The 14319-nt window shown below is 38.4% G+C and overlaps 2 protein-coding genes across 3 annotated transcripts in view; one reads left to right on the forward strand and one right to left on the reverse strand.

Moving 5' to 3' along the window:
* Positions 1-11572, forward strand: part of RIC1 (RIC1 homolog, RAB6A GEF complex partner 1) — a 164366-nt gene extending 152794 nt beyond the window's left edge. The window contains exon 27 of the transcript XR_009702088.1: positions 11493-11572. The gene's annotated coding sequence lies outside the window, so the exon portion shown is untranslated. The remainder of the gene's footprint in view (positions 1-11492) is intronic.
* The window catches only part of ERMP1 (endoplasmic reticulum metallopeptidase 1), a 52080-nt gene that overhangs the window by 12234 nt on the left and 25527 nt on the right, over positions 1-14319 (reverse strand). For both annotated transcript variants that reach the window (XM_061200404.1, XM_061200405.1), the window contains exons 11-13: positions 10805-10957; positions 8484-8686; positions 7796-7911 (exon numbers count right to left, since the gene is read on the reverse strand). In XM_061200404.1, coding sequence (XP_061056387.1) covers positions 7796-7911; positions 8484-8686; positions 10805-10957 — 472 coding nt within the window. The remainder of the gene's footprint in view (positions 1-7795; positions 7912-8483; positions 8687-10804; positions 10958-14319) is intronic.

Here is a 14319-nt window from a genome sequence, read left to right on the forward strand (position 1 = left end):
TAAATGGAGAGGCATTCCATGTCATGGATAGGAAGAGTCAATAATGATGTCATTTTCCCAAACTTGATCCACAGGTTCAATGCAATTCCAATCAAAATCCCAAAAAGTTATTTTGTGGGTATTGACAAACTGATATATGGAAAGACAAAAGACAAGCAATAGTCAGTATACTGAAGAGAAATAAAGTCGTAAGACTGATATACCCAACTTCAAGAAATACTATAAAGTTAAAGAGATCAAGACAGTGCAGTAATGGGAAAAGAAGAGAGAAATAGATAAGTAGAACAAAATACAGAGCCCAGAAATAGCCCCACACAAATATAGTCAACTGATCTTTGACAAAGAAAGAAAGGCAACTCAGTGGAGACAGGACAGTCTTCAACAAATGGTACTGGAACAACTGGAAATCCACATACAAAAAAATGAATCTAGACACAGACCTTATACCTTTCACAAAAATTAATTCAAAATATATCACACACCTAAGTGTAAAAGGCAGAATTTTAAAACTTCTAGAAGGTAACATCAGAGAAAATCTAGACACCCTGGGTTTGGCAATGATTTTTAGACACAACACCAAAAGCGTGTTCCATAAAACAAAAGTGATTAAGTTGGACTTCAATAAATTAAAACACTTATGCTCTACAAAAAACACTGTTAAGATATGAAAATACAAGCCAAACTGGGAGAAAGTATTTGCAAAACACTTACATGATAAAAGACTTATACCCATATATACAAAAAACTCTTAAATCTCAACAATAAGAAAACAAAATTAATAAAAAGATCTGAATAGGCACCTTACCAAAGAAGTTATACAGATGGCAAATAAGTATGAAAAGCTGCTCAACATCATATGTCATTAGGGAATTGCAAATTAAAACAATAATAAGATACCACTACGTATCTATAAGAATGGCTAAAATCCGAGATTGGTTCAAGATGGCGGAGTAGAAGGACGTGTTCTCACTCCCTCTTGTGAGAGCACCGGGGTCACAGCTAACTGCTGAAGTCATCGACAGGAGGACACTGGAACTCACCAAAAAGGACACCCCACATCCAAAGACAAAGGAGAAGCCACAATGAGACGGTAGGAGGGGCGCAATCACAATAAAATCAAATCCCATAACTGCTGGTTGGGTGACTCACAAACTGGAGAACACTTATACCACAGAAGTCCACCCACTGGAGTGAAGGTTCTGAGTCCCACGTCAGGCTTCCCAACCTGGGGGTCCGGCAACAGGAGGAGGAATTCCTAGAGAATCAGACTTTGAAGGCTAGCGAGATTTGACTGCAGGACTTCGACAGGACTGGGGGAAACAGAGACTCCACTCTTGGAGGGCACACACAAAGTAGTGTGCGCATTGGGACCCAGGGGAAGGAGCAGTGACCCCCACGGGAGACTGAACCAGACCTACCTGCTAGTGTTGGAGGGTCTCCTGCAGAGGCGGGGGGTGGCTGTGTCTCGCCATGAGCACGAGAACACTGGCAGTGGAAGTTCTGGGAAGTACTCCTTAGCGTGAGCCCTCCCAGAGTCCGCCATTAGCCCCACCAAAGAGCCCAGGTAGTCTCCAGTGTTGGGTCGCCTCAGGCCAAACAACCAACAGGGAGGGAACCCAGCCCCACCCATCAGCAGACAAGCTGACTAGTTTTACTGAGCTCTGCCCACCAAAGCAACAGCCAGCTCTACCCACCACCAGTCCCTCCCATCAGGAAACTTGCACAAGCCTCTTAGATAGCCTCATCCACCAGAGGGCAGACAGCAGAAGCAAGAAGAACTACAATCCTGCAGCCTGTGGAACAAAAACCACATTCACAGAAAGACAAGATGAAAAGGCAGAGGGCTATGTACCAGATGAAGGAACAAGATAAAACCCCAGAAGAACAACAAAGTGGAGATAGGCAACCTTCCAGAAAAAGAATTCAGAATAATGATAGTGAAGATGATCCAGGACCTCGGAAAAAGAATGGAGGCAAAGATCGAGAAGATGCAAGAAATGTTTAACAAAGACCTAGAAGAATTAAAGAACAAACAAACAGAGATGAACAATACAATAACTGAAATGAAAACTAGAAGGGATCAATAGAATAACTGAGGCAGAAGAACGGATAAGTGACCTGGAAGACAGAATGGTGGAATTCACTGCTGCGGAACAGACTAAAGAAAAAAGAATGAAAAGAAATGAAGACAGCCTAAGAGACCTCTGGGACAACATTAAATGCAACAACATTTGCATTATAGGGGTCCCAGAAGGAGAAGAGAGAGAGAAAGGACCCAAGAAAGTATCTGAAGAGATTATAGTCGAAAACTTCCCTAACACGGGAAAGGAAATAGCCACCCAAATCCAGGAAGCGCAGAGAGTCCCATACAGGATAAACCCAAGGAGAAACACGCCGAGACACATAGTAATCAAAGTGGCAAAAATTAAAGACAAAGAAAAATTACTGAAAGCAGCAAGGGAAAAACAACAAATAACATACAAGGGAACTCCCATAAGGTTAACACCTGATTTCTCAGCAGAAACTCTACAAGCCAGAAGAGAGTGGCATGACATATTTAAAGTGATGAAAGGAAAGAACCTACAACCAAGATTACTGTACCTAGCAAGGATCTCATTCAGATTTGATGGAGAAATCAAAAGCTTTACAAACAACCAAAAGCTAAGAGAATTCAGTACCACCAAACCAGCTCTACAACAAATGCTAAAGGAACTTATCTAAGTGGGAAACAGAAGGCAAGAAAAGAACCTACAAAAACAAACCCAAAACAATTAAGAAAACAGTAATAGGAACATACATATCGATAATTACCTTAAACGTGAATGGATTAAGTGCTCCAACCAAAAGACACAGGCTGGCTGAATGGATACAAAAACAAGACCCATATATATGCTGTCTACAAGAGACCCACTTCAGACCTAGGGACACATACAGACTGAAAGTGAGGGGATGGAAAAAGATATTCCATGCAAATGGAAATCAAAAGAAAGCTGGATAGACTTTAAAATAATGTTACAAGAGGCAAGGAAGGACACTACAAAATGATCAAGGGATCAATCCAAGAAGATATAACAATTATAAATATCTATGCACCCAACATAGGAGCACCTCAATACATAAGGCAAATGCTAACAGCTATAAAAGAGGAAATCGACAGTAACACAATAATTGTGGGGGATTTTAACACCTCACTTATTACACCAATGGACAGATCATCCAAACAGAAAATTAATAAGGAAACACAAGCTTTAAATGACACAATAGACCAGAAAGATTTAATTGATATTTATAGGACATTCCATCCAAAAGCAGCAGATCACACTTTCTTCTCAAGTGCCCATGGAACATTCTCCAGGATAGATCACATCTTGGGTGACAAATCAAGCCTAAGTAAATTTAAGAAAATTGAAATAATTTCAAGCATCTTTTCTGACCACAACGCTATGCGATTAGAAATCAATTACAGGAAAAAAAAACGTAAAAACCACAAACACATGGAGGCTAAACAATACGTTACTAAATAACCAAGAGATCACTGAAGAAATCAAAGAGGAAATCAAAAAATACCTAGAGACAAATAACAATGAAAACACAATGATCCAAAACCTATGGGATGCAGCAAAAGCAGTTCTAAGAGGGAAGTTGATAGCAATACAAGCCTACCTCAGGAAACAAGAAACATCTCAAATAAACAATCTAACCTTACACCTAAAGGAACTAGAGAAAGAGGAACAAACAAAACCCAAAGTTAGCAGAAGGAAAGAAATCATAAAGATCAGAGCAGAAATAAATGAAATAGAAACAAAGAAAACAGTAGCAAAGATCAACAGAACTAAAAGCTGGTTCTTTGAGAAGATAAACAAAATTGATAACCATTAGCCAGACTCATCAAGAAAAAGAGGGACAGGACTCAAATCAATAAAATTAGAAATGAAAAAGGAGAAGTTACATCAGACACCACAGAAATACAAAGCATCCTAAGAGACTACTACTACAAGCAACTCTATGCCAATAAAATGGACAACCTGGAAGAAATGGACAAATTCTTGGAAAGGTATAATCTTCCAAGACTGAACCAGGAAGAAATGGAAAATATGAACAGACAAGTCGCAAGTAATGAAATTGAAACGGTGATTAAAAATCTTCCAACAAACAAAAAAGTCCAGGACCAGATGGCTTCACAGGTGAATTCTATCAAACATTTAGAGAAGAGCTAACACCCATCCTTCTCAAACTCTTCCAAAAAATTGCAGAGAAAGGAACACTCCCAAACTCATTCTATGAGGCCACCATCACCCTGATGCCAAAATCAGACAAAGATACTACAAAAAAAGATAATTACACACCAATATCACTGATGAATATAGATGCAAAAATCCTCAACAAAATACTAGCAAACAGAATCAACAACACATTAAAAGGATCATACACCATGATCAAGTGGGATTTATCCCAGGGATGCAAGGATTCTTCAGTATACGCAAATCAGTCAATGTGATACACCATATTAACAAATTGAAGAAGAAAAACCATATGATCATCTCAACAGATGCAGAAAAAGCTTTTGACAAAATTCAACACCCATTTATGATAAAAACTCTCCAGAAAGTGGGCAAAGATGGAACCTACCTCAATATAATAAAGGCCATATACGACAAACCCACAGCAAACATCATTCTCAATGGTGAAAAACTGAAAGCATTTCCTCTAAGATCAGGAAGAAGACAAGGACGTCCACTCTCACCACTATTATTCAACATAGTTTTGGAAGTCCTAGCCACGGCAATCAGAGAAGAAAAAGAAATAAAAGGAATACAAATTGGAAAAGAAGAAGTAAAACTGTCACTGTCTGCAGATGACATGATACTATACAAAGAGAATCCTAAAGATGCCACCAGAAAACTACTAGAGCTAATCAATGAATTTGGTAAAGTTGCAGGACACAAAATTAATGCACAGAAATCTCTTGCATTCCTATATACTAATGATGAAAAATCTGAAAGAGAAATTAAGGAAACCCTCCCATTTACCATTGCAACAAAAAGAATAAAATACCTAGGAATAAGCCTACCTAGGGAGGCAAAAGACCTGTATGCAGAAAACTATAAGACACTGATGAAAGAAATTAAAGATGATACCAACAGATGGAGAGATATACCATGTTGTTGGATTGGAAGAATCAATATTATGAAAATGACTATACTACCCAAAGTAATCTTCAGATTCAATGCAATCCCCACCAAATTACCAACAGCATTTTTTACAGAACTAGAACAAATAATCTTAAAATTTGTATGGAGACACAAAAGACCCCGAAAAACCAAAGGAGTCTTGAGGGAATAAAACAGAGCTGGAGGAATCAGACTCCCTGACTTCAGACTATACTACAAAGCTACAGTAATCAAGATAATATGGTACTGGCACAAAAACAGAAATATAGATCAATGGAACGGGATAGAAAGCCCAGAGATAAACCCATGCACCTATGGTCAACTACTCTATGACAAAGGAGGCAAGGATACACAGTGGAGAAAAGACAGTCTCTTCAATAAGTGGTGCTGGGAAAACTGGACAGCTACATGTAAAAGAATGAAATTAGAACACTTCCTAACACCATACACAAAAATAAACCCAAAATGGATTAGAGACCTAAATGTGAGACCGGACACTATAAAACTCGTAGAGGAAAACATAGGAAGAACACTCTTTGACATAAATCACAGCAAGATCTTTTTTGATCCACCTCCTAGAGTAATGGAAATAAAAACAAAAATAAACAAATGGGACCTAATGAAACTTAAAAGCTTTTGCAAAGCAAAGGAAACTACAAACAAGAGGAAAAGACAACCCTCAGAATAGGAGAAAATATTTGCAAATGAATCAACGGACAAAGGATTAATCTCCAACATATATAAACAGCTCATGCAGCTCAATATTAAAATAACAAACAACCCAATCCAAAAATGGGCAAAAGACCTAAATAGACATTTCTCCAAAGAAGACATACAGATGGCCAAGAAGCACATGAAAAGCTGCTCAACATCACTAATTATTAGAGACATGCAAATCAAAACTACAATGAGGGATCACTTCACACCAGTTAGAATGGGCATCAGCAGAAAATCTACAAACAACAAATGCTGGAGAGGGTATGGAGAAAAGGGAACCCTCTTGCACTGTTGGTGGGAATGTAAATTGATACAGCCACTATGGAGAACAGTATGGAGGTTCCTTAAAAAACTAAAAATAGAATTACCATATGACTCACCAATCCCACTACTGGGCATATATCCAAAGAAAACCATAATTCAAAAAGACACATGCACCCCAATGTTCATTGCAGCACTATTTACAATAGCCAGGTCATGGAAGCAACGTAAATGCCCATCAACAGACGAATGGATAAAGAAGATGCGGTACATATATACAATGGAATATTACTCAGCCATAAAAAGGAACGAAATTGGGTCATTTGTAGAGACGTGGATGGATCTAGAGACTGTCATACAGAGTGAAGTAAGTCAGAAAGAGAAAAACAAATATCGTATATTAACGCATATATGTGGAACCTAGACAAATGGTACAGATGAACCGGTTTGCAGGGCAGAAATTGAAACACAGATGTGGAGAACGTACGTACGGACACCAAGCGGGGAAAGTGGCGGGGGGTGGCGGTGGTGGTGTGATGAATGGGGCGATTGGAATTGACATGTATATACTGATGTGTATAAAATGGATGACTAATAAGAACCTGCTGTATAAAAAATAAATAAAATTTAAAAATTAAAAAAAAAAGAAGAATGGCTAAAATCCAAAACACTAACAGCACCAAATGCTGGTGAGAATGTAGAGCAACAGGAACTCACATTCATTGCTGGTGGGAATTCATACTGCCCTTGGAAGACACTTCGGCAGTTTCTTACGAAGGTAAATATATAAGCTTACTATACAGTCCAGCAATTGCACTCCTAGATATTTATCCAAATGAGTTGAAAACTTATTCTACACAAAAATCTGCACACAAATGTGTATAGAAGCTTTATTCACAACTGCCAAAAACTGGAAGCAACCAAGATGTTCCTCAGTAGGTCAGAAGATAAACAAACTGTGGTACATTCACAGCAATAAAAAGAAATGAGCTATCAAGCCACTAAAAGACATAAAGGCACCTTAAATGAAAATTACTAAACAAAAGAAGCCAATCCGAAAAGGCTACAAATTATAATTCCAGCTATATGATATTCTGGAAAAGGCAAAACAATGGAGACAGTAAAAAGATCAGTGGTTGCCAGAGGGAGGGAGGAGAGAGGGGTGAATAAGTGGAGACAGGGGATTTGAGGGCAGTGAATCTATTCTGTATGATACTGTAATGGTAGATACATGACAATATGCATCTGTCAAAACCCATAGAACTAAACAACACAAAGTGAACTAAGTCTAATGTAAACTAAGGACTTCAGTTAATAATAATGTATCAATGTAGGCTCATCAATTATAAGAGATGTACCACACTTAATGCAAAAGGGATAATAATAAGGGAAGCTGGGGGGTAGAAGGGACAATAGGGAAATCTCTGTACTTTCTGGTCAATTTTTCTGTAAACTTAAAACTACTCTAAAAAATAAAGTCTATTAAATTTTCTTTTAAAAATCATACCCAGCTTCAATAGCTTTTAAAAACACCAAGTTCTTCCTAAGTTGCTGGCCACTATTATACATTTGAGGGAAAAAATATACATGCGTATTAAAATTTTTAAGAAGTGACAGAGAGAAGAACGAACTATCATATGACTTACCTGTTACTTCAAAGGTCAGCTTTACAGAATCCCAGGGTGTCTGTTCTTTGGATACAAGTCTGAAATGAGCAGGTTCTTTTGGAGAAACTTCTGGGGCAGGAAGATACCAGTTTTTCCTATTTGGAAAGGTAACTTCAATATTCAGGTTGCTTTATTAGTTGATTTTGAGCTATAATTCATGGAAGTGCTCAGAATATAATAAACACATAAACTGATGGATATGATAAACAATGTTAGTTTCTCTGAAGCCCAGGTTATTGTGTAATAAAACCTTCCCAAAGATAAGAACAAGGATCCTAGGTGATCTTGATTCCACTACCCATCCTATTTCTTCTCATCCATTCCTTCACTGCCAAACCATAAAAACTTCCCAGAAATAAAACAATTTGAAATTGATGCTTAGCTGCTTGCTATCTGTTAGACCAGTTAAGAGGGCTACACTTTCTAACTATTCAGCTTTCTAGAGGAAAGACTTCCTATTTGAAAAAGCAAAATTTGGGGGAGAATAAACTTCTGAGTGCTTTATCCCACAAAGAAATACAACTTTTGTAGTGATATTTTTTAAAAAAATAGTATAAACAGCACTCAACTTCTATGTTAACCAGTTTAAATAATAAAGTACTGATACAGTGATAGGACTTGAGAACAAACTAACCCCCAACTAAAAGCAGAAAAGTAATGAACCAACCTGATGAGAAAGTGCACTGGAAGATACCAAGGGAAACCACATAGGGGTGCGTTCTCCTCACAGTGAGCTCGGATGGTATCGTTGATCTCGGGAATGTGAGGTGTTATGTGAGACATTCCGGTATAATCAAACCCGTTGATCCATATTCCAGAGTCTCGTTTAACTACGTTTCCATCCAAGTCATGAAATGTTCTAGTCACATGCTGAAAAGAACAAGACTAATGAGGAAACTACTGTTTGAACTCCTTCACCCACATCCCCACTCCAGATTAACAGAAATGACTAAATGACAATACCAAGAAATGATGAGGCTACTGAGCAACAGGAACCCACCGCTGGCACAATCACTTTAGGAGACTGCTTAGCATTACCTAATAAAGTTAACATGCGCATACCCTTCAAGCCAGCAACTCCACTCCTGAATATGGACCTTAGAGAAACTCTTGCAAGGTACAAAAGTGTTGGTTCAGCATTGTCCATATTAGCAAAAACTGGAAACAACCCAACTGTTCATTAACAGTAGAATGGGCAAATAAATTGGGGCATCATCCTATGACAGAAGTCTATTCAGCAATGAAAAATAATGAACTACAGTGACACAAATCAACCTGGAAGACTCTGACATGCTGTTGGGCAATAAGAAGCAAGCCACCAAAAAGTATATGGTATCGCTTTACCTGTAAGAAGCTCAAAAACAGGCAAAACTATATGTTGTTGTTTAGCGATTAACACATATGTGGTAAAATAATGACTAACTCCAACCTTTAAGATAGTCAGTACTTTGGGGGGTGGTAAGAGGGAGAGGAGCAAAAGAGTTGGGATCAAGAAGGGCATACTGAGGTTTTCTAAGGTACAGCTAATGATCTTTTAAACTCAGTAGATACTCACATGATTATTTTATTATTTCTTTCAAATATATTTCTGTATTTAAATTTCATATAAAATTTTTCTGAAAACCTACTATTTCAGATATAAAAGACATGAAAACTAGAACTTCTAAAAGTCCTAAAAGGACTTAAATACATTCTAAAAGAAATACACACACATTTCCCTTTCGGGGTGTTACATGCTAATTCATGTGCAGAGAAAAATAGGAATCACAGCTCACCACTAGATGACAGACCTGTGCCTAACAGAATTCTATGAAAAGGCACCATGCTCCATCTGGAATAGCTCTATTAACAACGGAAACCAGCCTGAAGAATATCAAACAGGAAAAGAAAAAGGATTGCAAAGGGCAGGGGTAAACCACAGCCCACAGGCCAAATGGCCCACTGCCATTTTTATAAATAAAGCTTTATTAAAACATGGCCACATTCATCTGCAGGTATCGTCTATGGCTCCTTTCACTCTGTAGAAACAGAGTAGCTGCAACAGAGACCACATGGCTGGCACAGCCTAAAATATTTATTTTCTGGCCCTTTATAAGAAAAGTTTGTCAACCTCTGGCACTGGGGAAGAAGAAAACCCCAAAACAAATCAGAACAAGAGTTTTTAAAAATAAAAATCTAGCTTTTCCTAATGACTACTGATGTGATTGTAAAATTTGTCGCATAAAATGTATCACTGTGTCCTACAGGACTGGAAACAAAAACAAGGAATAGTTGGCTCTTTCTCAAAATCTCCTCTCTGATATTTAAGTTCAAATATATTATTACTACTTACTCAAGTCCTTGAATAATTATCTAGGTTATGACTCTTGGCTTTTCTGTTTGGCCACTCCATTCCCTCTAACAGAGAGGAAGACTGGAAATAAGGTGACTTAAGTTCTTTTTCCTGTTTTACACCAGCTCTAAAAAGTTTGCAGAAAAACCTGAAATCTAAGAAAGTTCTAAATCTCATTTTATTAATATCTAAGTTATTATATTTTCACTGTCACATTACCTTGAACATTACCTAAGATCAATCTTACCGCATTTTAAAGAATCTGTTTCATTTTGCCAGTTGACAGGAGGTCATATTTTTACTCAGCCCACAGACATTTTTACAGTCTGTACTTCTGACAGCTCATTATTCCATGATACATATTTGCTCTCGTTTTTCCAAGTAGGTACATTTTTGTAATTTGAACAGTAATAAGAACAACAAGCAGACATTTCCAATTCAGGCTCTTAGGAGAAGTGTTTCTAGCTGATAAGAATGCCTCTTGATGGTCAGTCTTTTCCTCACTGCCTTACACAAAATAGTCGAGGTACAACTAACAGGTCAACAGTAGAAAAGTCACTTATGTGTTTCGAGCTTCACTGTTGACTAGTAAGCTCAAAACACCATAAGCCTTTCCTCTCCAGGATCTCAAATAGCTCACGCAAAATCGCTCTTACCTGAAGGAACACTCTCTTTGGCTTTGGACTGGCAGGGTTGGAGCTGTATGGGAAAAAAGTTCCACTGCAAACAAGGAGGAATGCAATTGTACATACCAAAGTTAAAGTTAGCATAGTTCTTTTTGTGCTTTTGGCAAGGTAGATGAAGTTAATCTAAAACACAAAACACAAAAATAGAAAAATTACCATTGGCAGAAAGGTGGCTTTACTGACTTTACTTTGTAACAGGTATTGTCAGACAGATAATAAAGGACATGTATCAGCATGTGCTACCATATTCCAACTCCCAGTACACAAAGCACTAATTATAAGGGATTTCCATCACAAGTCAGAGCCTAAATAAATGAGAGATGCCCCCATCTGCATGATGGTGCCTTTCTGACAGGCAGCCAGACAGTAAGAGGGAAAAAGGAAACTGAGACAGTGTCTCTGCTCAGTCAGCCAAGAAACTAGAGGATGTACATCCACCATCAGTCAAACCGTGACCTTATTTTATTTCCGATTCTATCAAACCCTGTAAGTTAACTGCACAGCAGACACTATTTAACTGTACCAAACATCATGACATCAGGCTTTTATTAAAGAACCAGAGGTAAGCTTTTAAAGCAAGTAAGTAGGCCTATTTCAACAAAACTCAAGTTCTAATAATGCTTTCATAATGTGCCTATGTGCTGGATTCATCTTTTAGATGCACCTTCAAGACTCTGCCTGTGGACCTGCACATAAGGAAAAACTGCAATAAAAGTAATTCTGCACCTGAGACTAACACAATATTGTAAATCAACTTATAGTTCACTTGGAAAAAAACCCAAAAAACTATGAAAATTGAAACCAGGGAAAAAAGGTAATTCTGCCCTTGTCACTGCAGAGTTAACCAAGGCCAACACAATCAAAATAACAAATCTGAACTTGGGCAGGAAAAGCAAGTGGCTCAGTCTCAAGATGGGCATCCAGGAAGTCCTAAATATGCTTATATTAATTTTTAAATTGTAATAAAATCACTGAATTAAAAATTGCGGGGGACACATGATTATAGAATATGTCCACAGATCCCTTAGGGGTTCTGAAGGAGCCACTTTGAGAAACAATGACCTAGTCCCTGCTCCCCCTTTTGCCTTCTCCACCTTATTGCCCACCCTCCAGGGTCAATAAGTAGAAAAGTGAAGAACATAAATGTGAAAATATTTATACTGAGATGAAAATGAAAAATTAAGCAGATATTCATAACCTACCATATACTCTACTATATGAAACTAAGAGATCTTATATCTACAGTGTAACAATATGCCAACCAGGGTAATCTCCAGCAAAACAGTACTGGTCTTAAGTCGAAGATCTTAATGTTTTTACACTGAAGGACAGAAATAAGACAAAGTATCCAAGGATTTATGGCAGTGAGTTAGCAAAACACAATTTGTTACCCTGTCCGTCCCTCTTTCTCCTAACAGTAACAATATTTAAAATGTGGCTCCTTAGAACAGTGTCAAATATCCTGCCAAGTAATGAGTTTCGCCTCCACTGGTTAAGTTTAGGTATACAGAGTCGTTTGGGTCCAAATAAAACCTCCCTGTCATAATGCTGTGGTTCCTGCCATTCTCAACCCTGTTGCTACCCAAAGTTGTCCTACAACTTCAGGTTAAGCTACAGTTTCCACATCCATATTTTCTCTTCTCCAGGTCATGAGGCTCATCTTCTGCCTCTTCCACCCACCTTCTGGAAGAGGTTTGGTAATGGTGATAAATGAAAAGCTGATCAGAGAGTCAGAGAGAAGGAAGAAGAGAATGGCCTCAGTGACAATGTGTTTGGATCCCACTGTATTAAATTTTACTGTCTTTTGTCTTAAATGTTACATCTGATATCACTCTAGGTTCCGAAATGGGTGTGAAATAAAATGAAGAGAAGCGTGAAAAGGGACTATGAAGTGTCCAATGTGTGCTGGCTCTTTCTCTGTTTCTCTCTGAGAATCTCCTCCTGATCCCACTCCTATCAGCAGTCTCATTTAATCAGTATAACCATGATGGCCCCAGCACAGGATAACCCCAGGAAACCTGTTAACCGATCATTTGACAGCAATTTAATTGCTTCCTAGCAAATATATTTAATAAATCCCCAAGGACTAAAAGACAAGCTCTCTGAAGTGTACATTGTGGTTCAATTCTCCATTACTCAAGGAGAAAAGTCTCACTCTATAAAAAAGCCACTATCTGTAACACAGCTACACATAAATAAGAAAATAGCGAAGAGAATGATAACCCACAGCATCAAAGGGCAGCAGAGTTAGTTCACATTATAATGAACATTAAATGAGGGTTTAAAGTATTCCAAGAGCCACTCTCCAAAAGTAATTTAGAAGGTAATAAACTTTAATCTACTTGCTTACAGTTTCCAAGATTTCCATGCTTTTGGGGTCATTTTCAATTTCCACAGTGAAGTTTTCAGGGTTCATTTTGTCCCCTTCCCTATGGAACAGAACTGAAATGCCCCACATTCTGATCATCTTTTATGAGCATCAATAGCTTTCATTCATTGACTATGATTTAAATACACTGCAGGGGGTGGGGGGGGGTCCAGTTCATAACTTAGCTGACTCTAGATTACAACCTAATCTACATGTGATGAAACTACATCTCCTTTAGTCCTCACAACAGCAAACCATCTATTAAGATATACAGAGGATTTAAAGGCTTAATATTAAAACCAAAAGAAGTAAACCCTGAAGGCAACAAAGAACATTTTAGAATTTTCCATCTATCCCTGCAAATACCGGTAAGGACTAAATCATAATATTAAAAGTGAAATGGCTGCAATGCTCAGATTTCTTTCAGAACTAGTACAGCTGATCTCAAACAATAGCGTGCATAAGAATTACTCTACAGGGCTGTATACGCAGTCACACATACAGCTATTTATTTGCTATTTAAGGGACTACCATGGACAGTGCTGACCACGCACGTGGTACTTTTATCTGCTGTCCCTAGACCCTAGTCCCCACATGAGATGCCCTTTACTATATCAGTGTGAAAAAGCTCACTCTTCTCTCCATGAAAGAAAGAGCTATAATAGTCATAGCTACTTTTTCTATTTGGTACCCTAGCCTCAAATCTCAGAGTGTACCTACGGGTATTCAATAAATACTTCTTACTCTTAGGGACTGCAATGAAAAGAGCCACAAAACAGCAGCCAGGCCTGAGTCCTGGAGAGTGCCGACACCACGCCAAGGGCAGGACTCTGCCTGGAGCTTGCTCTAACAGAGGGCAGTCTGGTTGTCAACTCTGCATCATGTCTTTTCTTCCCTCCGGAGAGTCCCAGGGAGAAGAACCAGGGATGGCAATAGGTAGGACTCTCCCTGCGAGGGCAGAACACTGATACAGTAAAATGACAAGGCCTGTAACATGTATTCATTACTCGGTAAAGGAAGGCATGTTTGGGTGTCGTCAGTGTATGTCACTCGAGGACACAGACTCGATCAGTGACCTTGGCTGCGCCAGCAGCAAGGCAGGTGAACGACGAGGGAA

This window comes from Eubalaena glacialis, chromosome 9, assembly GCF_028564815.1.
Source record: "Eubalaena glacialis isolate mEubGla1 chromosome 9, mEubGla1.1.hap2.+ XY, whole genome shotgun sequence".
Taxonomy (NCBI): Eukaryota; Metazoa; Chordata; class Mammalia; order Artiodactyla; family Balaenidae; genus Eubalaena; species Eubalaena glacialis.